The 22574-nt window shown below is 42.0% G+C and overlaps 1 protein-coding gene across 1 annotated transcript in view; it reads right to left on the bottom strand.

The window, feature by feature from the left end:
• Positions 1-22574, bottom strand: part of FBXW8 (F-box and WD repeat domain containing 8) — a 117391-nt gene that overhangs the window by 30312 nt on the left and 64505 nt on the right. The window contains exons 6-7 of the mRNA XM_081252506.1: positions 18910-19106; positions 15550-15756 (exon numbers count right to left, since the gene is read on the bottom strand). Coding sequence (XP_081108632.1) covers positions 15550-15756; positions 18910-19106 — 404 coding nt within the window. The remainder of the gene's footprint in view (positions 1-15549; positions 15757-18909; positions 19107-22574) is intronic.

Consider the following 22574-nt stretch of genomic DNA (forward strand, 5'->3'; position numbering starts at 1 on the left):
AGAGTGCGGCTCTGGACTAGCAGCATCGGCAGCACTGGGCAAAACAGACCCTCAGGCCCCAACCCAGACTCGGTAAGTCAGAAGGCCTTCGGGGTGGAGGCCCAAGATCTGTATTTTTCTGATACTCCCTGGTGTTTGAGGACCCCCGCACTACACCGACACTGACTGCCTCCCAAGCCAAAAAAGAATCGGAAACATTAAAGCAGTGGTACTCAGCTCTAAATGCTCACTTCCTGCCTCCCAGCTGACAGCAATCTGGTTAAGAAGAGCGCTGGGCAGTACCAGTAAGGCGATGTGAGATGAGGACCCCGTGTACTGTAAGCGTAAGGAGAGGGAGGTGCTCACTGAGAGCCACGACAGTTGGGACGGCTTCTCCTGATAAGTGGGACCCTGGATGGACCCTTCCTGAAAGGACATGGAGAGACAGGAGGGGAAGAGGGAATGCTGTTGCTAGTTGGGAATAAACATGGCATATTCTGGACTGCACAGGCTCCTTTCGGAGATGCCGGGTGGAGAGTGGGAGGCTGACTCTCCAGGGTCTGGAAGGCCAGGCAGGAGGTGCGCACCAGCCAGTCACCCACAGTCCTTGGCACGCAGCCACTGCTCTGACAAAATCTGAAAGGGACCATGAGGAGGGACACTGACAGGTGGGACAACAGACCAAAGGTGGGGAAAGGGCAGGGGCAGGTGAAGGGGGGCGCTGGGGAAGAAGTATTCTCATGTCATTTTCAACATATGCTTTAAAACTTATTGTGGTACAGGAGATAGGAGTTCACACCCTAAGGAAACTCCGCAGTCCAGAGAGGCCACCCAGGGGAAGAGGCAGAGCCTGGGCCAGAGGTCCTAACCTAGAAAGATCCAAAGAAATGTGGGTATTGAATTCGGTCCTGGTCCAATCGGTCAGTCCCATATCAACGGACCACCTGCAGCAGGAGACAGTCAGAACCCAGGTCACTGCAGAGCTGTTTCCTGCACGTGGCACATTGAGACGATTCCTGGCCTCACTGTAACCCACTGAAAACCTCCCGAGTCCCTTAATCTGGAATGTGATTGCTCATATGTGGACTGAGCTGGGGTTTTCCTTTGACCAGCTACAAAACCGGATTTACCCTGTAAATTAATAACACATTGAGAGAATGCTTAAGAGAGTAACTTTGCGTCCATTAGAAGAACTCATCTGCAACTCAATAATTGATAAGTTAATTATAAACCCCACTCTCTAACACAGTGCCTTATAGACTGAAGTGCCGGGTAAATTAAAAAATCATATTCATCTACGTATTGAATAAAAAGCAAAAGCCCTCTACTTTGTAATATTTTTGTTAGTTTAAGCTGCTATGTGTACTTGAAAACAATAAAATATCTTAAAGATTGTGAAATTCAAATTCACTCAGGCCATTTTCTGTGTGCCCTCTTCTACCCTCTATCAAACACCATCTGTCTCAACTGTCTGGATATATACACATGGAAAGCCTGCAGCCTATTCTACAGTGTTACTGTTACTGATTATAGAACAAAGGTAAACATTTCCAATAGGCCCCCCTGATCTTCATTAACTGAAAAACGAGCTGATTTTTTAACCCTAACGAACTAGTTGCTGCTCATCTGGCACAAAGAAACCAAAGCCACCTATTCAAACAGTGAAATAAACCCAGATGGAAATCCCACATAAATAATAGGAAAGCCATTAGAAAAATTAGGCCCTATATAAAATTCTAAGCTTAATTCAAAAGACAAATGAGGGCTTCCCTGGTGGCACGGTGGTTAAGAATCCACCTGCCAACTCAGGGGATATGGGTTCAAGCCCTGATCTGGGAAGATCCCACTTGCCACGGAGCAACTAAGCCTGGGCACCACAGCTACTGAGTCTGCGCTCTAGAGCCCATGAGCCACAACTACTGAGCTGTCATGCCACAACTACTGAAGCCCACGCACCTACAGCCCATGCTCTGCAACAAGAGAACCCACCGCAATGAGAAGCCTGCACACCGCAACAAAGAGTAGCCCCTGCTCACCGCAACTAGAGAAAGCCCGCATGCAGCAACAAAGACCCAATGCAGCCAAAAATAAATTAATTAAATTTTTTTTAAAAAGACACATGAGAAAAAAGGAAATGATCATCATATATGTCAATGTAATGGTCTTGTAAAAACTTGCTCAGTGCTTCTAGAATTCTGATCAATGTTTTTAGAAATTAGAAAATGATACGCGTGTCATGATATACAAAAACTACGCCAGTGTGAGCGAAGACAAAAGATACTTAAGACACAGTGCCAGCCCTCTCCAATGAGGCTCCACATCTCAAAGTGACCATACACGAAGTGACTCAGCATTCACATTAACTTAACTGCATTCATCCTGCAAAAAGTTGAATTCCCCCAGCCCTTCCTATTCTAAATGCATTCTTGTAAAACAACTCTCAGGAAAATGACTCCTAGCAGGTATGGCTTTAGCACAGCTCCCACACCAGCCCACAGCACCTGTGCTCCAGCCCGCCTGGACCACCCCAGCACTGCTTCCTGGCCCCCCAGAAACCCTCCTCCAGGCCTGGTGCCTCTGCCTGGACTGCCCCCTTGCCCAGGCTTTCCTGATGAACTCTGACCTGACCCCAAAGCTGGTGGGGATGGGGAGGCGAAGGAGGCGCCTAACAAGTCCTGAGCACCAGCCATAAGCACATTACCTCCTTTCCCCAGGTATTCTCCCATTTCCAAATGGGAAGCCTGAGGCATGTAAGCAACTTGCCTAAGGCTTAGCTGACTCCAAGTCCCCAGTGGTTATACCACTACCCGACTTAGCTGAAACTACTTTTCCCTGTATTCACTTTCTATGACTTCCATCACTCCCTCCCAGGAGTAGCCCAGGATTGCTGGAGATCCTGAAGCACTCTTAGCTTCTACAAGAAGTGGCAGCGTTCTAAGAAATAGTTTTTGCAGAATCACCCATCATGGCTGTAGAGAATATCAGAGGTGGTTGGGTCCTCAAAGGTCTCTAAGTCAGAGACGTTATCTTGAGAAGCCCTTGGGGCTCTATGGAGGCATTTCAGGGTTTTCACATGTGAAAACTATTCATTATCAACAATACACTAACAATTTATCAATCATTGATACATTCTATTTATTTCTTTTATACAGCAGGTTCTTATTAGTCATCCATTTTATACACATCAGTGTATACATGTCAATCCCAATCTCCCAAATCATCCCACCACCACCACCCTTCCACTTTCCTCCTTGGTGTCCATACGTTTGTCCTCTACATCTGTGTCTCTATTTCTGCCCTGCAAACAGGTTCATCTGTACCATTTTTCCAGATTCCACATATATGCGTTAATATACGACATGTGTGTTTCTCTGACTTCCTTCAGTCTGTATGACAGTCTCTAGGTCCATCCACGTCTCTACAAATGACCCAATTTCGTTCCTTTTAATGGCTGAATAATATTCCATTGTATATATGTACCACACCTTCTTTATCTATTTGTCTGTCAATGGGCATATAGGTTGCTTCCATGACCTAGCTGTTGTAAACACTGCTGCAGTGAACATTGGGGTGCATGTGTCTTTTTTTTTTTTTTTTTTTTTTTTTTTTTTATTAATTAATTTATTTATTTTTGCTGTGTTGGGTCTTTGTTTCTGTGCTAGGGCTTCCCCCAGTCGTGGCAAGTGGGGGTCACTCTTCATCGCGGTGCGCGGGCCTCTCTTGTTGCGGAGCACAGGCTCCAGACGCACAGGCTCAGCAATTGTGGCTCACGGGCCCAGTTGCTCCGTGGCATGTGGGATCTTCCCAGACCAGGGCTCGAACCCGTGTCCCCTGCATTAGCAGGCAGATTCTCAACCACTGCGCCACCAGGGAAGCCCTGCATGTGTCTTTTTGAATTATGTGTTTCTCTGGGTATATGCCCAGTAGTGGGACTGCTGGGTCATATGGTACCTTCTATTTTTACTTTTTTAAGGAACCTCCATACTGTTCTCCATAGTGGCTGTTATCGATTTACATTCCGACTAACAGTGAAAGAGGGTTCCCTTTTCTCCACACCCTCTCCAGCATTTGTTTGTAGATTTTCTGAAGATGCCCATTCTAACCAGTGTGAGGTGATACCTCATTGTAGTTTTGATTTGCATTTCTCTAATAGTTAGTGATGTTGAGCAGCTTTCAATGTGCCTCTTGGCCATCTGTATGTCTTCTTTGAAGAAATGTCTATTTAGGTCTTCTGCCCATTTTTTCATTGGGTTGTTTCTTTTTTTAATATTGAGCTGCATGAGCTGTTTGTATATTTTGGAGATTAGTCCTTTGTCCACTGATTCGTTTGCAAACATTTTCTCCCATTCTGAGGGTTCTCTTTTCATCTTGTTTATAGTTTCCTCTGCTGTGCAAAAGCTTTTAAGTTTCATTAGGTCCCATTTGTTTATTTTTGTTTTTATTTCCATTTCTCTAGCAGGTGGGTCAAAAAGGATCTTGCTGTGATTTATGTCATGGAGAGTTCTGCCTATGTTTTCCTCTAAGAGTTTGATAGTGTCTGGCCTTACATTTAGGTCTTTAATCCATTTTGAGTTCATTTTTGTGTATGGTGTTAGGGAGTGTTCTAATTTCATTCTTTTACATGTAGCTGTCCAGTTTTCCCAGCACCACTTATTGAAGAGACTGTCTTTTCTCCATTGTATATCCTTGCCTCCTTTGTGTCATAGATTAGTTGACTATAGGTGTGTGGGTTTATCTCTGGGCTTTCTATCCTGTTCCATTGATCTATGTTTCTGTTTTTGTGCCAGGACCATATTGTCTTGATTACTGTAGCTTTCTAGTATAGTCTAAAGTCAGGGAGTCTGATTCCTCCAGCTCCGTTTTTTTTCCCTCAAGACTGCTTTGGCTATTTGGGGTCTTTTGTGTCTCCATACAAATTTTAAGATTTTTTGTTCTAGTTCTGTAAAAACTGCCATTGGTAATTTGATAGGGATTGCATTGAATCTGTAGATTGCTTTGGGTAGTATAGTCATTTTCACAATATTGATTCTTCCAATCCAAGAACATGGTACATCTCTCCATCTGCTTGTGTCATCTTTGATTTCTTTCATCAGTGTCTTATAGTTTTCTGAGAACAGGCTTTTACCTCCTTAGGTGGGTTTATTCCTAGGTCTTTTATTCTTTTTGTTGCAATGGCGAATGCGATTGTTTCCTTAATTTCTCTTTCTGATCTTTCGTTGTTAGTATATAGGAATGCAAGAGATTTCTGTGCATTAATTTTGTATCCTACTACTTTACCAAATTCATTGATTAGCTCTAGTAGTTTTCTGGTGGCATCTTTAGGCTTCTCTATGTATAGTATCATGTCATCTGCAAAGAGTGACAGTTTTACTTCTTCTTTTCCAATTTGTATTCCTCTTATTTCTTTTTCTTCTCTGATTGCCATGGCTAGGACTTACAAAACTATGTTGAATAACAGTGGCCAGAGTGCACATCCTTGTCTTATTCCTGATCTTAGAGGAAATGCTTTCAGTTTTTCACCATTGAGAAGGATGTTTGCTGTGGGTTTGTCGTATATGGCCTTTATTATGTTGAGGGAGGTTCCCTCTACACTCACTTTCTGGAGTTTTTATCATAACTGGGTGTTGAATTCTGTCAAAAGGTTTTCTGCATCTATTGAGATGATCATATGGTTTGCTAGGATTTTGTTGAGGATTTTTGCATCTATATTCATCGGTGGTATTGGTCTGTAATTTTCTCTTTTTGTAGTATCTTTGTCTGGTTTTGGTATCAGGGTGATGGTGGCCTCATAGAATGAGTTTGGGAGTGTTCCTTCCTCTGAAGTTTTTTGGAAGAGTTTGAGAAGGATGAGTGTTAGCTCTTCTCTAAATGTTTGATAGAATTCACCTGTGAAGCCATCTGGTCCTGGACTTTTGTTTGTTGCAAGATTTTTAATCACAGTTTCAATTTCATTACTTGTGATTGGTCTGTTCATATTTTCTGTTTCTTCCTGGTTCAGTCTTGGAAGGTTATACCTTTCTAAGAATTTGTCCATTTCTTCCAGGTTGCCCATTTTATTGGCATAGAGTTGCTTGTAGTAGTCTCTTAGGATGCTTTGTATTTCTGCAGTGTCTGTTGTAACTTCTTTTTCATTTCTAATTTTATTGATTTGAGTTCTCTCCCTCTTTTTCTTGATGAGTCTGGCTAAAGGTTTATCAATTTTGTTTATCTTCTCAAAGAACCAGCTTTTAGTTTTATTGATCTTTGCTACTGTTTTGTTTGTTTCTATTTCATTTATTTCTGCTCTGATCTTTATGATTTCTTTCCTCCTACTAACTTTGGGTTTTGTTTTTCTTTCTCTAGTTCCTTTAGGTGTGAGTGGAGATTGTTTGACATTTTTCTTCTTTCTTGAGGTTGGATTGTATTGCTATAAATTTCCCTCTTAGAACTGCTTTTGCTGCATCCCATAGGTTTTGGATCATTGTGTTTTCGTTGTCATTTGCCTCTCGGTATTTTTTGATTTCCTCTTTGATTCCTTCAGTGAGCTCTTGGTTATTTAGTAACATATTGTTCAGCCTCCATGTGTTTGTGTTTTTTACACTTTTTTCCCCTGTAATTGATTTTTAATCTCATAGCATTGTAGTCAGAAAAGATGCTTGATATGATTTCAATTTTCCTAAATTTACCAAGGCTTGATTTGTGACCCAAGATGTGACCTATCCTGGAGAATGTTCCGTGTGCACTTGAGAATAAAGTGTAATCTGCTGTTTTCAGATGGAATGTCCTATAAATACCAATTAAATCTATCTGGTCTATTGTGTCATTTAAAGCTTGTGTTTCCTTATTAATTTTCTGTTTGGATGATCTGTCCATTGGTGTAAGTGAGGTGTTAAAGTCCCCCACTATTATTGTGTTACTGTCGATTTCCTCTTTTATAGCTGTTAGCAGTTGCCTTATGTATTGAGGTGCTCCTATGTTGGGTGCGTATATATTTATAATTGTTATATCTTCTTCTTGGATTGATCCCTTGATCATTATGTAGTGTCCTACCTTGTCTCTTGTAACATTCTTTATTTTAAAGTCTATTTTATCTGATATAAGTATTGCTACTCCAGCTTTCTTTTGATTTCCATTTTCATGGAATATCTTTTTCCATCCCCTCACTTTCAGTCTGTATGTGTCCCTAGGTCTGAAGTGGGTCTCTTGGAGACAGCATATATACGGGTCTTATTTTTGTATCCATTCGGCGAGCCTTCAGTGTATTTTGGTTGGAGAATTTAATCCATTCACATTTAAGGTAATTATTGATATGTATGTTCCTATGACCATTTTCTTAACTGTTTTAGGTTTGTTTTTGTAGGTCTTTTTCTTCTCTTGTGTTTCCCACATAGAGAAGTTCCTTTAGCATTTGTTGTAGAGCTGGTTTGGTGGTGCTGAATTCTCTTAGTTTTTGCTTATCTGTAAAGCTTTTGATTTCTCCCTCGAATCTGAATGAGATCCTTGCCGGTGGAGTAATCTTGGTTGTAGCTTCTTCCTTTTCATCACTTTAAATATGTCATGCCATTCCCTTCTGGCTTGTAGAGTTTCTGCTGAGAAGTCAGCTGTTAAACCTTATGGGAGTTCCCTTGTATGTTATTTGTCATTTTTCCCTTGTTGCTTTTAATAATTTTTCTTTGGCTTTAATTTTTGTCAATTTGATTACTATGTGTCTTGGCGTGTTTCTCCTTGGGTTTTGCTTCCTGGACTTGGGTGGCTATTTCCTTTCCCATGTTAGGGAAGTTTTCAACTGTAATCTCTTCAAATACTTTCTCGAGTTCTTTCTCTCTCTCTTCTCCTTCTGGAACCCCTATAATGCGAATGTTGGTGTATTTAATTTTGTCCGAGAGGTCTCTAAGGCTGTCTTTTCATTCTTTTCATTTTATTCTGTTTCACGGCAGTGAATTTCACCATTCTGTCTTCCAGGTCACTTATCCATTCTTCTGCCTCAGTTATTCTGCTACTGATTCCTTCCAGTGTATTTTTCATTTCAATTATTGTACTGTTCATCTCTGTTTGTTTGTTCTTTAATTCTTCTAGGTTTTTGTTAAACATTTCTTGCATCTTCTTGATCTTTGCTTTCATTCTTTTTCCAAGGTCCTGGATCATCTTCACTACCATTATTCTCACTTCTTTTTCTGGAATGTTGCCTATCTCCACTTCATTTAGTTGTTTTTCTGGGTTTTTATCTTGTTCCTTCATCTGGTACATAGCCCTCTGCCTTTTCATCTTGTCTATCTTTCTGTGAATGCAGTTTTCGTTCCACAGGCTTCAGGATTGTAGTTCTTCTTGCTCCTGCTGTCTGCCCTCTGGGGGATGAGGCTCTCTAATACCTTGTGCAAGCTTCCAGATGGGAGAGAGTGGTGGGGGGTAGAGCTGGGTGTTGCTCTGGTGGGAAGAGCTCAGTAAAACTTTAATCTGATTGTTTGCGGATGGGTGGGGCTGAGTTCCCTCCCTGCTGGTTGTTTGGCCTGAGATGACCCAGCAATGGAGCCTACAGGCTCTTTGGTGGGGTTAATGGCAGACTCCAGGAGGGCTCATGGCAAGGAGTACTTCCCAGAACTTCTGCTGCCGGTGTCCTTGTCCCCATGGTGAGCCACAGCCGCCCCCCACCTCTGCAGGAGACCCTCCAACACCAGCAGGTGGGTCTATGGGGGTCACTGCTCCTTCCCCCTGGGTTCTGACACACACACTATTCTGTGTGTGCTCTCCAAGAGTGCAGTCTCTGTTTCCCCCAGTCATGTCGAAGTCCTACAATCAAATCCTGCTAGCCTTCACAGTCTGATTCTCTGGGAATTCCTCCTCCCGTTGCCGGACCCCCAGGTTTGGAAGCCTGACGTGGGCCTCAGAACCTTCACTCCAGTGGGTGGACTTCTGTGGTATAAGTGTTCTCCAGTTTGTGAGTCACCCACCCAGCGGTTATGGGACTTGATTTTATTGTGATTGCGCCCCTCCTACCATCTCATTGCAGCTTCTCCTTTGTCTTTGGATGTGGGGTACCTTTTTGGTGAGTTCCAGTGTCTTCCTGTCGATGACTCTTGAGCAGTTAGTTGTGATTCCGGTGCTCTCCCAAGAGGGGGTGAGCGCACGTCCTTCTACTCCGCCACCTTGAACCAATCTCTTACCACTGATACATTTTAATATTAAAACATGTACAAAATGCATATGAATATTCAATCCTCATCTACGTATTAACCTGTATAACTTTTCAGTACTTTGGAATTCAGCAAATTAACTGTGAAGGTCTCCCTACGGCCTCATGTCCATCTCAACATGGAGAAAACCACCTCTGTATCACTAAGCTGCTGTTAAAGCCCACGAGGAGGTAAGCCCCGATATGGATGTCACGTTTGAGACATCCCTGTTTGCAGCACGGTCAGATATCCAGCAAATAGTGCATGTTCAGTAAGCAGTCGCTCACAATGACAGCAACGTTAGCAACAAAAGTGGACCCTTTGGTAGTCAACATCACTCAACAACCCAGAAAACTGGTCTCCAAGAGCTATTTTCTTAAACTTTTCCAAGCAGAAAGTAAATAAATATGCAAAATGTTAAAGGTTTAAGGTGAAAGTGAAGAGGAAATGAGACACTTATTTACTTTGTGAACTTTCAATTTCAAATTATTCATCCTGCTTGTAAAATACAGTTTTTAGTTCTCCTCTGGAATGGAACCTTGAACAAAAGGAAAGATGGATTTCATATTCTGGTGTAGGTATGGAGAATGGTGCCAGAATCCATGAGCCTTTGATCCTAAAGGCTCTTCCAGACAGGTGTTTCAACTTGTGACGAGTGCAATAACCAATCCAGAGTCTTCTCACGTCCGCGTGCAGGGAATGATTATCCTAAGGGACGTTAGCAATTATTTTCCAGCGTGATGTAAGCTGCGGCAGCAGCGCCAAGCCAGTGTCCTTGTCAAACACACCCCAGCCTCCTGGGTGACTTCACTCACGTCACCCGGATGAGGATGCACGCTGCGTGCTGCTAAATACAATCTGCCACCGAATGCCAAGCACTTCAGAACTAAATTAGGAAGTATGTCCAAATACACAGAATGATGCTGAGAGCTGTAAGTGGGTCTCTCTCTTCCTTTATGAGGCATGAGACTCATCGTCAACATAATGCTCTTAAATGAGGCAATTCTATCTCCTAACCCTCCACCTCTGAGAGCAAAATTTAATTCAGGCAGCAAAAGAATTAATAAAGATGATTAGCATCATAAAAACGTTTTCATGGGTGAAGTATTTTTGACAGATTCAGGAAGTATGAGACTAAAAGCAAATTTTAAAAGGCTATTTGGGCACAAAGGGCCACATTAACAGAGCTGACACTGATCTTTGCCCTGCAACATGATGAAGAGATGAGGCCAGAGTAACTGCTATTCCATTTGTTTTCTTTTACAATCATATGCCACTTAGCAACGACTACCTTTAAGATCATTTATGCCACTGAAGTGTGAGAACCCAAGAATGCAACATCAACACTTAAGAGTCCATTTTCATCTAAAAGTAAAAGACCTTCAAGCAGCCCTTCTCACCACATACCCCTTGCCCAGAAAGACACAGGAATTGATGAAAAAGTACCAAACAATTTCCTGCCCAATCATTCCTGCCAGCTATAAGCATGGCCCTTAGGAGATCCCATTAGAGAAGTAACAGGAGAGCAATGGGTTCCTCAACCCATTTCAGAAACCCTCAGCTCCCCAGTAGCCTCCAAGGACAGACCAGCTCAACACGACTCCACAGGTAAAGGAAAAAGTTTAAACCACCTAACTGCTTAAAGAATCAAGGGGGCTTCCCTGGTGGCGCAGTGGTTAAGAATCTGCCTGCCAGTGCAAGGGACACAGGTTCGAGCCCTGGCCCAGGAAGATCCCACATGCCACGGAGCAACTAAGCCCGTGCGCCACAACTACTGAGCCTGAGCTCTAGAGCCCGCAAGCCACAACTACTGAGCCCACGTGCCACAACTACTGAAGCCTACGCGCCTAGAGCCCGTGCTCCACAGCAAGAGAAGCCACGACAATGAGAAGCCCGTGCACCACAACAAAGAGTAGCCCCTGCTCACCCTAACTAGAGAAAGCTCGCACACAGCAACGAAGACCCAACGCAGCCAATAAATAAATAAATAAATGAATGAATAAAAAGAATCAAGGAACGTGGGTGCTGGACAGGAGACCAAAAGTCACATGTCCAACCCTCCTCATTTTACAAAAAAGAGGCAGGTGAGCCTACTGTCTTTAAAGAACCATGGGCTCTCCCTCAAATGGTAGCAAACAAGCCAAGAAGGGGCACATATCAGTGTGTGTTGTAGCTCTGTCCACCCTAACGGTGGTCTGATAAGGCTGTCAGTCCCACTGCACTGATTCTAGGTGAAGCATGTGATTCTAGATGAGGTCATTCATCCTCAAAGCAGAGAGCTACAAAATAACTTAAATGAAGGCAGGACCAGACAGAGCTCTGTTTATTCCTTCTGGCCTCATTTTGTTGTGACCCTTCTGTAAAGCCTGTGAGAGGAAAGATGTTAAGGAACTGCTAGGAGAATGGGATGCACTGCCATCCTCCACTTTCCAAGGAACACCTACTATAGAGGGCAACAGCTATCAAAATCATGAAGGCACAGCACCCTCTGACCCAGCAAGTCTTTACTTTGAGGAGCTAATCCTACAAATACGTTCATGTGGACCAAGTGTTGTTCACAATGGCAGAAGACTGGGAGCAAGCTAACATCCATCAGTGGGGGGTAGGGGGTCGCAGAACTACTTAAGGTACAACTACAAGGTGCAATATCATAAAATTGCAAAAAATAAAAAAACCTGCCAGGAAGTTCTTTATTATGTTATAAGAAATGATGAAATGATCTCTAAGAGATTCTGTTGCACAAAAAAGCAAGAGGCAGGACAAAAATAGAGTATTTTACTATTTATATGTTTTAGAAAGAGGGGATTGAGGGCGTGTATGGACAATTTGCTTACATATGCATAAAACATCTCTGGCAGGATGTGCAAGACACTGGCAACACTGATTTAGCTGCTCCAGGAAGAGAAGCTGGGTGGCGGGTTGAAAAGAGTGGGAAGGAGTCATCCCACGGCACACCCTTCCTTTCGTGTCTTTTGATTTCTGAATCAGGTGAATGCATTACCTAGTCAAAAAAATACTTTCTTTTTTTTTTTTAAAGATGTTTCAAGATCTGCTCTTTTAAGAAAGAGTGCAAATAGATAATAGCCTTTTTTTCCCTACAACTTTACTTGGCCAAAGAAAGAACACGCTGGCAAACCCAAGCGTGGCCCCTAATGTACCCGAGCACTAACGCTTTCTCTGAACCTTCCTCCCAGAGCTGGAAATGACTGAACCAGCTATATTCACAAGCCTTTTCTTAAGATTAAATGGATAAACTTCTGCTAAGTTACTTGGTTTCATTTCCTTAGAAAACTAAGTATGTTTACTAACAGAGCTAAGTTACTTGACAAATGCCCGTCTGCTGGAATCTGTGCACGATGTTGTCTTAATGCTCTGATGCCAGGACACGACTGGTGCTCTGTGACTCTCTGTGATAAATACATGACAGGCTGGCTAGGAGATATGTGAATGGGTGAGTCTGAACCATTATTACTGATGCTCAGACAGCTGTGGTGTCTATAAAATGCTAATGTGATCATCATATGGTATAAGGACATTTTCCAAGTAAACAAAAGTAGCACTGCTGAAATACTCCTACAAGTCAGGGAAATTTCAGTTCCTGACTAAAATTCTATTACCAACATTTGAACTTCATGTCTGCTTTTATCACAGTTAACCAGCAGTGGACTCTAGCTAACCCCCAGTTCTGTAGCAGGTACAAAGGAAGATAAACCAGACTCTGTTCTCATAAAGGCTTCATCTGAATCCTAAACATACAGGCCTAGAGGCACAGACACAAACCCTCACGTGGACACAGCTCCAGGCAAACTCTACTGCTCCCAGTCTCATACCAACCTAGTAAAATGTGCTGCCAGGCCGGATGGAGACCGACAGGACCAAAGCGTGGAGCTCACAAGCAAGGTGACACAGAGCCTGCACATAAGGCTTAAGAATTATGACAGTACATTATGGGGTGGCAGGATGCTACTAAAGTCTCACAGAGCCACCCAGTACATGGCTTAATTCACACAGAAATGTTGGGTTTTCTGAGGAAGCAGAAAATCCATTAAACATAATCAGACAGAAAGTCCTACCTCTGCAAAAATAAGGGAAGTTTCACAGTTAAAGTTGGCTTCCCTCACGTTCAAGTGGGTGGCGTTCATGTTGGAAAAGCTTCTCAATGTAGAGTTACCACCAGCACTACTAACAGCAACCCATCCACCCACACCAGTGTTTGAAGGTTTGGAGGTGTACTCACAAAATATCTGCATGACTAAATGTTACTGTCAGATTTCAAAGAGGCACTTAAACACATTCTTGTAGCAAATTTACTTCCACTCTTCATTTTAAAACACCAATGAAAACTACCCGCTAACAAGTTATTAGAGGGACTATAAACTTTTAAAAATGAATTTTCATCAGATTAACATAAGAATCAGCTAATTCTTACAATTAACGCTTTTTAATTGGGTTGGAAATATTGAGAGGCATCCAAAAAAGTGCCTACTTACATCAACACTTAAAGGATGCTCCCAGTCTAATTTTGTGCTGAGCTATCCCTTTAACTGGTTTCTCAAACATATCCAACTGCAACTGCATCACTACAGCAACAGATCCACTCAGGTAAGTCAGAGAAATAGGACCTGTTACGTGAAAAGTTTATTAAAAATATGAAAAATTTAAGCCAGGCTAGGATTAAATAAACTATCACCTGACTACACTGAGAACTCGAGAAATAAGTGAGATAACTGAAACTTGAAAGCATGATGGATGGCAGATTAGAAAGCAAACAGTCTCTCTCGCCCCGTCAAATGAGCTCACCAGGGATCAGAAAAGAAAGTGTTTTCAAAGGCCAAGAAAGGAAACAGCCTTAGGAAACCAAGTGCTGTCCCTCTCCCCCCACTTCCTGGGAAGACGAAACACAGGAACTATATCACCACAGACTTGCCAGCTAAGATATGCTGAAAATGCTCCAGCAAAGCAGGCCAACTTGAGCACAAAGGGATCCCTTCTCACAGTGAGACTAAACTAAGCCACATGTATTTTCTACGGCTTTATCTATCTTCCTGGTTGAAGAATATATAATTGGAATCCATGTTGCAAAACCAGTGAACACCTAGATAGGTGAGATTTGACCTCACAGGTGACTGCATAGGAGAAACAAGATATAAAAATCACAACCAGAGGCTAGACTCAAACTATGGGTGCTAGAAATAACAGGAAGCACACAGTGATTGTTAACTCTCCGATGCCAGGTACTATGCTTAAAGCTTTACGCATATGTTTTCATTTAATCCTACAGTTCTGTGAAGTAGGTACCATCATGAACTCCCTTTTACAAATGAGGGAACTGAGGCCTAATGAGGGTTAAGCGACCTGTTTAAGGTCACACAGGGTAGCAGGTGGTAGGCCTGCAGCTGGAACGCAGACGGTGTGCATCCAGAGACTGGCTCTTTTCCAGTTCACAACACTGCTACGTGAAAAGGGCCTCCTTCCTTGGGAGAAGGACATCGTCAGAGGAGCTGCTGGCTCAGAGAAGCTCCTTCCCAGGGTTACACCCACTGCCAGCAGGGTCAAGACCCAACAAACCGGAGGAAAAGCAAAACAAAATGAACCTTTATCCCTCTCCCCTGATTCCACTGGAAGAGAAAGAGTTCTGTAAGTCAGCTTTAAGACTAAGTACTTGGCCTGCAGTCAGGATGGTAAAATACTAAGTAGTGATAAAATTGAGTCATCATGCAAACAATTTCAATTAAAAACTTGTCTCCTCCTTGTTTCTGGCTGAAAGAGTATCAGAGGCACTTTTACAAACTGTGGATAAGAATGTAAATTTTGATGCAACCTTTTTAGAAGGCAACTTGGCAATGTCCATCAACCCTCTGACCAAGCAGCGTAATTGCTAGCAATTTATCCTAGAGATTTACAAGTTGCAACATGCACTGTAGCACTGTCTATAACAGCCCAAACAGAGAAAGCAACCTAAATGCCCACTAGTGAGGAGACTGGTTAAGCAGACTACGAGTTGTAAGCATCGCTGGAATTCTAGGGAGAGGGAGTTCACGTGGAATGCTCTCCAGGCTACATTACTGAGTAAAAACGTTGGGCACAGAACACTATGTACACTGTGATCTCATTTCAACAAAGCTATGTTTTTTAGTGTATAAATGTACCTATATATGCATTTAAATTTTCTAGACGGATACCTAAAAACTGTTAATAGTTTCTTCTGTGGAGTAGGGCTGGGGGAAGGGAAGAGAAAGAAAACAATTACTTATCATATTATATCATTTTGAACTACCTGACTTTTTTCTAACCAGGCTGATATATATTGCCTGAACACATCTTTTAAAAACATATTAGAGATCTTTAATTTTTAAATTGCCTTAAAAAAAATAAAATCCATGTTCTTTTTTGTTAATTGCACATCTTGCTATTTTTGTACCTTGTTTCCTTCGTACACCCATCCCAGACTCTTCACACCAAAAGCAGCCTGGTTGGCGGAGACATCTAGACATGTGACAGGCTGCCCGTAGACATAATGGAGGGTTCTGGCAGAGTCTTCGGCTTTTAGCAGGTATACCAGATCTCCAGCAGTGGCTACGGCCACAGGATACCTTCCAGTATCTGGAACTATTTCAAGGTAGTCAACCTGTTAAAGAATAAGAGTCATTTTAGTCCTTCAGGTCTCGCCTACAATTCATGCTGACTTGCTCAAAAATACACAATTCCTCCTACACATCAATGAGAAGACCAGCAACCCAACAGAAAAAGATGGGCCAAGGGCCAGTTCACAGGAAGTGAAACACAGTTCCTACACAAATGAAAAGATGCTCATCGTCAAAGAAACACAACACACTCCTAACAAGAGAAATAAAAGGTGAAAATTCACCAAGATAGCATTTTCATCTGTCATATCAGTAAAGATCCATTAGTCTGATAAGACACTGGGCTGAAAGTGGAGGGGGGACAACCGCATTTATGGATCCCATTAAGGTTGGTGGGATGCAATCTGGTCCAAAATCTGGGAACACTTAACACAACGTCAGATGTGCATGTGCTCTGACACAGCAAGTCACTTCTAGGAATTTATTTACAAATAAACTCACATTTATGCAAAACAACTGTGTACAACATTATTTGCTGTAGCACTATTTGGTCATAGCTAAAAACTAGAAAACCCTAAACATGCCTTACTAAGGGACTAATTAAATAACTTACAGTACATCCATGTATTGGAATACCATGTGGTCACAGAAAAAAGCAGGAAGACAACCTTTATAAACTCATACAAATGGGGTCACCTCTAAGATAAATTTGGGGGAAAAAAACAAGGCAACAGGATTCACAGTGTGCTACTGTGTGTAAAGGTAGGGCAGAGGAAGCCTGTGACACGCTTGTCTTGTACGTGCACAAATCTAACAACAGCTGCCTTCAGGGAGGGAAATGAGTTGTGGGACAGAGTGGAAGGGAGATTCTCACTGTAAACCTTAGTGTCTTTTAAATTCTGAACCACGAGGCTAGAATAACTATTCAAAAATAAAAGTTAGTTTTTATTTTTTTTCACAAGAAACTGAATAAATAACATAAAATTCACTCAGTTCCAAATTAGCCAAAATCACTTTTTTTTTTTTTTTTTTTTTGCGGTATGCAGGCCTCTCACTTTTGTGGCCTCTCCCGTTGCGGAGCACAGGCTCCGGACGCACAGGCTCAGCAGCCATGGCTCACGGGCCCAGCCGCTCTGCGGCATGTGGGATCTTCCCGGACCGGGGCACGAACCCACGTCCCCTGCATCAGCAGGTGGACTCTCAACCACTGCGCCACCAGGGAAGCCCCGGAATCACATTTTAACATTTGTGCAAATAGCAAAAATGTGTTGCTAAAAGGTTAAAAGCACCCGAGTTATCTACTTTCTCCTGGTTTCAGTGCCATCCTAGGGTACGTAGGCCACTGCAAGCACTTTTATGCCACACAGTCCTCTGGCTGCATCACTGCTACTACTTTCTCTAATCTGCGTGGGTATGAGGAGTTGCCTTTAAGAGTAACTTGCTTTCCTATGTTCGTTAAGTGGCATGCTTCCCCCGAGTGCAGTTTACATCGGGTTTTCACCTTCCTGAGTAAATTCTGAGAGTACAAAAGCAGAAGGTAAGCCACCTATGTAATTATGAAAATCCACGGTCCCTGACAAGAAGCCAAACGAGTTCAAAGGCCTGAATCCTGAGAACTGTCCAGAAGCGCTCGAGAGAGTAAACATCTGGGTGGCTCTGCTAACCCTGAGGACCCACAGTGTGAGTGGTGGCCCCACATCCCCAGCTGAGGGCCCATCGCGAAGGACAGCTGTCCTAGGCCAGTATTACAAACCTGGGAACACTGCCACGGTGATTCAGGGAGCCTATGTGAGGAAGACAAAGATGGCCCAGCAACCCGGGCCAGGGGCTGCCTTTTCCAGAGATAGTACATTCTGGGGCCAGCCCTCATCCAGGGTGAGAAATAATACATAAAGAGCGTTGTAACAGGCCTCCAGCAATGGCTGCTTCATTCCTCTCTCCCCCATCCTAAAAATCACTTCTTGCCTTCCTAAAATCAACATCCTCAGTCTAGCCATTTAATTCACCTTCATGCTGGATGTGCGATAGACCAAGAGGCTCAGACTGACTGCGGTTGTGCCATCTTCTGGGAACTGTAAACACCTTCAGAAAGCTTCCGGTCGGTGCCAGGATGCCACCTTATTGCCAAGGCCGGATTTGCACTTTCTGAAGGGACTCACATCTCAAGTAATTGTCTTGAGTTCATATAGCTATTGTTGATCTACAGTGTTCTTTAGGCAGAAACCAAATAACAAGCACTATGTAGTTTTGAGCACAGAAATATGGTACTTTCACATTTTTCTAATAAAACCCCAAGAGAAGAAGACAGCATGAGAACACTACACTAGAACCACAGAGGCTGAGCATTAAAGGGACAAGCAGCTTACAGAAGTGAAGCGGTGATGCCATGGCTTTTTAGTTATTCATGTCTAACAAGATTTCCACCAGGGGAAAAGGGAGAGGAATAGGATATGTTCCAGGTCAGGCCATCAATTCATTATTCAGCGTTGGCTTTTCTGTTCACTCCCCCACCAGTGCCAAAATCAAGTTTGCTTTAAATTAAATCCAAATTCAGCATAGACAGATTTCAGCTCTTCCTTCTTACCACCAAATCATCTCCCACCATGCAAATGTTGAGGCTCATGTACAAGTGAACTCAAGGCTCTATGTAATGAACTAGTAAGGTTAACTGAGCTTCACACATGACATCATGGAACACGGCTACCCGATTAACACTGACTTGAATCTATACTCACTCAAGAGTTACACTTAATGCCAAGTGAGAAAATCTTCAGATGGAGAAAGTGTAGGATGGAAACTTTCTTTCCCACATAGCCTGTGATGGTAACACTGAACTCATCTTCACTTATGTATCAGGCCAGATCCTGATCTCAGATTTCCAGGGGTGAACGTCCTGTTAATGTGAAGGAGGCTGAGGACCACAGTGATGAGAAACTGCAGCCCCGATGTCAGCCTTGAGGTCAGAATCACAACTTCTTATCAGGGGAAAGTCAATTCACTGCTCTAAGACTTTATTGGCTGCTTGGTAAATGAGGAAAATAAAACTACTTATTTTGCAAGGCTGTTGTGAGATTTATGGACATGAGGCCCACAGAAAGCCCTGAGTGAATGGGCACTGCCAACATCATTACTATCTGTTTATGTCAGACCCAGAGATTCTAAGAATGAAAAATAAAACGACCAGACTAAAAGCTCACCAGTTTCTGAACTTCAAATTCTGCAGCTATTTGCCAATATCCCTCCTCATTGGGGCATAACATTACGACATCAAAAGCAGAAGCTGTGGCAACAGTTGCATCTTCCTGGCTGAGGGCTAGTGCTTGTATTCTTGCATCATGCTCAAAACGATGAATAGGATACCTTCCAGTCCTTAGATCCCAAATATTAAGAAATCCTATGTAGAAAAAAAATTCAGGTAACAATTTTAAATTCATTTAGTATGCACAATTATAAAATAATCATGCAACATAAAGAAAATTTAAAAGATAAATAATAAATTGGTAAAAAAATCTGCATCACATATAACAAAGAGCCTATTTCCTTAATATATAAAGAGCTTCTAAGATTCAATAAGAAAAAAGCAACTGAAAAGTGAGCAAAGGACATGAGCGTGCTATGGTGTTCATAGAAAAATAAATGCAGTTGACATATAAACATTCAAAAAATATAAAAATTCACTCACAATTAGAAAAATACAAATAAAAACTAAAATAGGATAGTATTTTTCACCAATCAAATTGACAAAGACAAAAAATTTCATAAACATTTTGTTTTTGAGGATATGGGGAAACAGGCTTTCTCTTAAATTTTTCATAGGAATGTGAACTATTTCACCTAACTCTGGAGGCAATTTGATAATATCTACCAAATCACAAATGTATATAGGATAGTTACTACGTTTTTAATTATGTCAAAAGATTGGAGGCTATCTAAATGTCCACCAATAGAGAAATACTTAAATAATGGTATCTCCATAGTTTGGAATTTAAATAAAATGAGCAATTAAAAGAGTCAGCCTTATACATGAGCTATATAAAATGATCAACAAAATATACTGTTAAATGAAAAAAGGAAGGACAGAATAGTGGTATAGTATGCTATGTTACTTTTGCATTTTAGAAAATGTACACGCACACATACACAAATGTATACACAGACTATCCTGGAAGGATGCTTAAGAAACTTAACAATGAAAAAGAAATTGTTAAGAATTGTTAAGGCCTCTAAGGAAAGAAACCAGGGAAAAGGGACAAGAGTAGGAGAGAAATTTACTGTAACATCCCCTTGTATATTCTGAAAAATTTCCCCAAAATTATCCTTGCCAAAAAGATAAATTTTTTAAAAATGCTTTTATGAGAGAGATCTAAGAAGAATGGGAAGACATAATTGCTGAGTAGTTTTAACATATGGAGTTCTTAATTCATTCTCTTATTTGTCTATTTATGCAACAAATAATTTTTTCTAGTTTTGTTAAAATACAATTGACACAGAACATTATATAAGCTTAAGGTGTACAACAGAATGATTTGATATATGTATATACTGTGAAATGATTATCACAATAACTTTAGTTAACATCACCTCACATAGTTACAAATGTCCTTTTCCTTATGAGAACTTTTTTTTTTTTTTTTTTTTTTTTTGCGGTAGGCGGGCCTCTCACTGTTGTGGCCTCTCCCCTTGCAGAGCACAGGCTCCGGATGCGCAGGCTCAGCAGCCATGGCTCACGGGCCTAGCCGCTCTGTGGCATGTGGGATCTTCCCAGACCGGGGCACGAACCCGTGTCCCCTGCATCGGCAGGCGGACTCTCAACCACTGCGCCACCAGGGAAGCCCGAGAACTTTTAAGATCTATTCTCTCAGCAACTTTCAAATATACAATACAGTATTATTAACTATAGTCATCATGCTGTACATTACATCTCCAGAACTTATTTATTTTATAACTGGAAGTTTGTACCTTTTGACCACCTTCAACCAATTCCTCTACCCTTGGCAACCACAAATCTGATCTGTTTCTATGAGGCTTTTCTTTTTTTTTAAGATTCCACATATAAGTGAGATCATACAGCATTTGTTTTTTTCTCTTATCTCACTTAGCATAATGCCCTCAAGATCCATCTATGTTGTTGCAAATAGCAGGATTTCCTCCTTTGTTACGGCTGAGTAGTGTTCCACTGTATACATACACCACATCTTCTTTATCCACTCATCTGTCAATGGACACTTAGGTTGTTTCCATGTCTTGGCTATTGTGAGTGAACACGAGGGTGCAGATATCTCTTCAACACAGTGATTTCATTTCTTTCAGATATATACCCAGAAGTCAAATTGCTGGATCACATGGTAGTTCTAGTGTTAATTTTTTGAGGAAACGCCATACTGTCTTCCATAGTGGCTGCACCAATTTACATGCCCACTAACACTGCATGAGGGTTCCCTTTTCTCCACATCCTCACCATTTGCTATCTCTTGTCTTTGATGATAGCCATTCTAAGAGGTGAAGTAACATGCAAGAAATTATTATTGAGCACCTTTTATATGCCAGGCACTGACCTAGACACTAGAAACAACTGAAAACAGCCATTAACCTACATTCTAAGAGGTTCTTATAAGTATTTTACATCCCTCCTCACCACCACCTTCTTTTAGCCACAGTTAGCAGAGGTGTTTTATTTTGCATAGTCTAAAACACGAGCTTGACTATCCCAGACTTGTTAAAAACCACGATTTAAGGAATTCCCTGGCAGTCCAGTGGTTAGGACTCCACGCTTCCATTGCCAGGGGCCTGGGTTCAATCCCTGGTTGGGGAACTAAGATCCTGCAAGATGCATGGATGGAGGAGCCAAAAAAAAAAAAAAAACCACCACGATTTACCCATATACTATACACCCTTCTCCCCAGCCCCCTGAATGCTGCTCCCCAGATGAATTCCTCTTACACACACTGGCTGTGTCTCCACCCTTCTCAAACTGTCTACAGCAATGATATCCAAGTGTAGACCCTGGACAAGCAGCATCAGCAACACTTGGGGGCTTATTAGAAATGCAGGTTCTCGGGCAGCAAACTCTGGGATGTATGCCCAAGTTTGAGAACCAGTTGTCTGCAGGAACTTACACTTTTCTATCAGAAATATAAAATTTTCTGTATTTGGAGGGCCACTTATTCTTTTCTTGCCAAATAATTTCTTTTTACCACTCCCATCCACTAAGCTACCTCTTTACCCACAAAGCTTTATTCAAGAAAACAGTTACTTTCTGCATCATGCTGGATAACGTCCTGTTCCAATTCCAACTGATTTTATTTTTCAAAAATCACTGAAAATAATTGTGTGCAGATAACACAGTCTGTGGTTGTTTGAGTTCAAATCCAGCTCCGCTGCTTGCTAGCTGAAGGCCTTGGGCAAGTTACTTAAAGCTGAGAGCCTGTTTTTTCATCTGTAAAACTGAAGGTAACGTTACCCATTACACAGGACTGCTGGGCAGATTAAAGGAGATAAACCACACAAAATATTGGAGACAGACCAAGCATTTCTACATTTTTATGTATTCTATAGGGCCTGCCATGTTATAGAGCATATTTAATCTATTAATAACATTAATTTCCTCTCTATTGCCCATCCATAAATCCAGTCCTATTTCCTACAACTTTCTAAAATAAAGCTTTCACTTCGGGTTTCTCTGGTGGTGCAGTGGTTGAGAGTCTGCCTGCCGATGCAGGGGACGCGGGTTTGTGCCCCGGTCTGGGAAGATCCCACATGCCGCGGAGCGGCTGGGCCCGTGAGCCATGAACACTGAGCCTGCGCGTCCGAAGCCTGTGCTCCGCAACGGGAGAGGCCCGCGTACCGCAAAAAAAAAAAAAAA

The sequence above is a fragment of the Mesoplodon bidens genome (assembly GCF_964165515.1).
Source record: "Mesoplodon bidens genome assembly, chromosome: 13".
Taxonomy (NCBI): Eukaryota; Metazoa; Chordata; class Mammalia; order Artiodactyla; family Ziphiidae; genus Mesoplodon; species Mesoplodon bidens.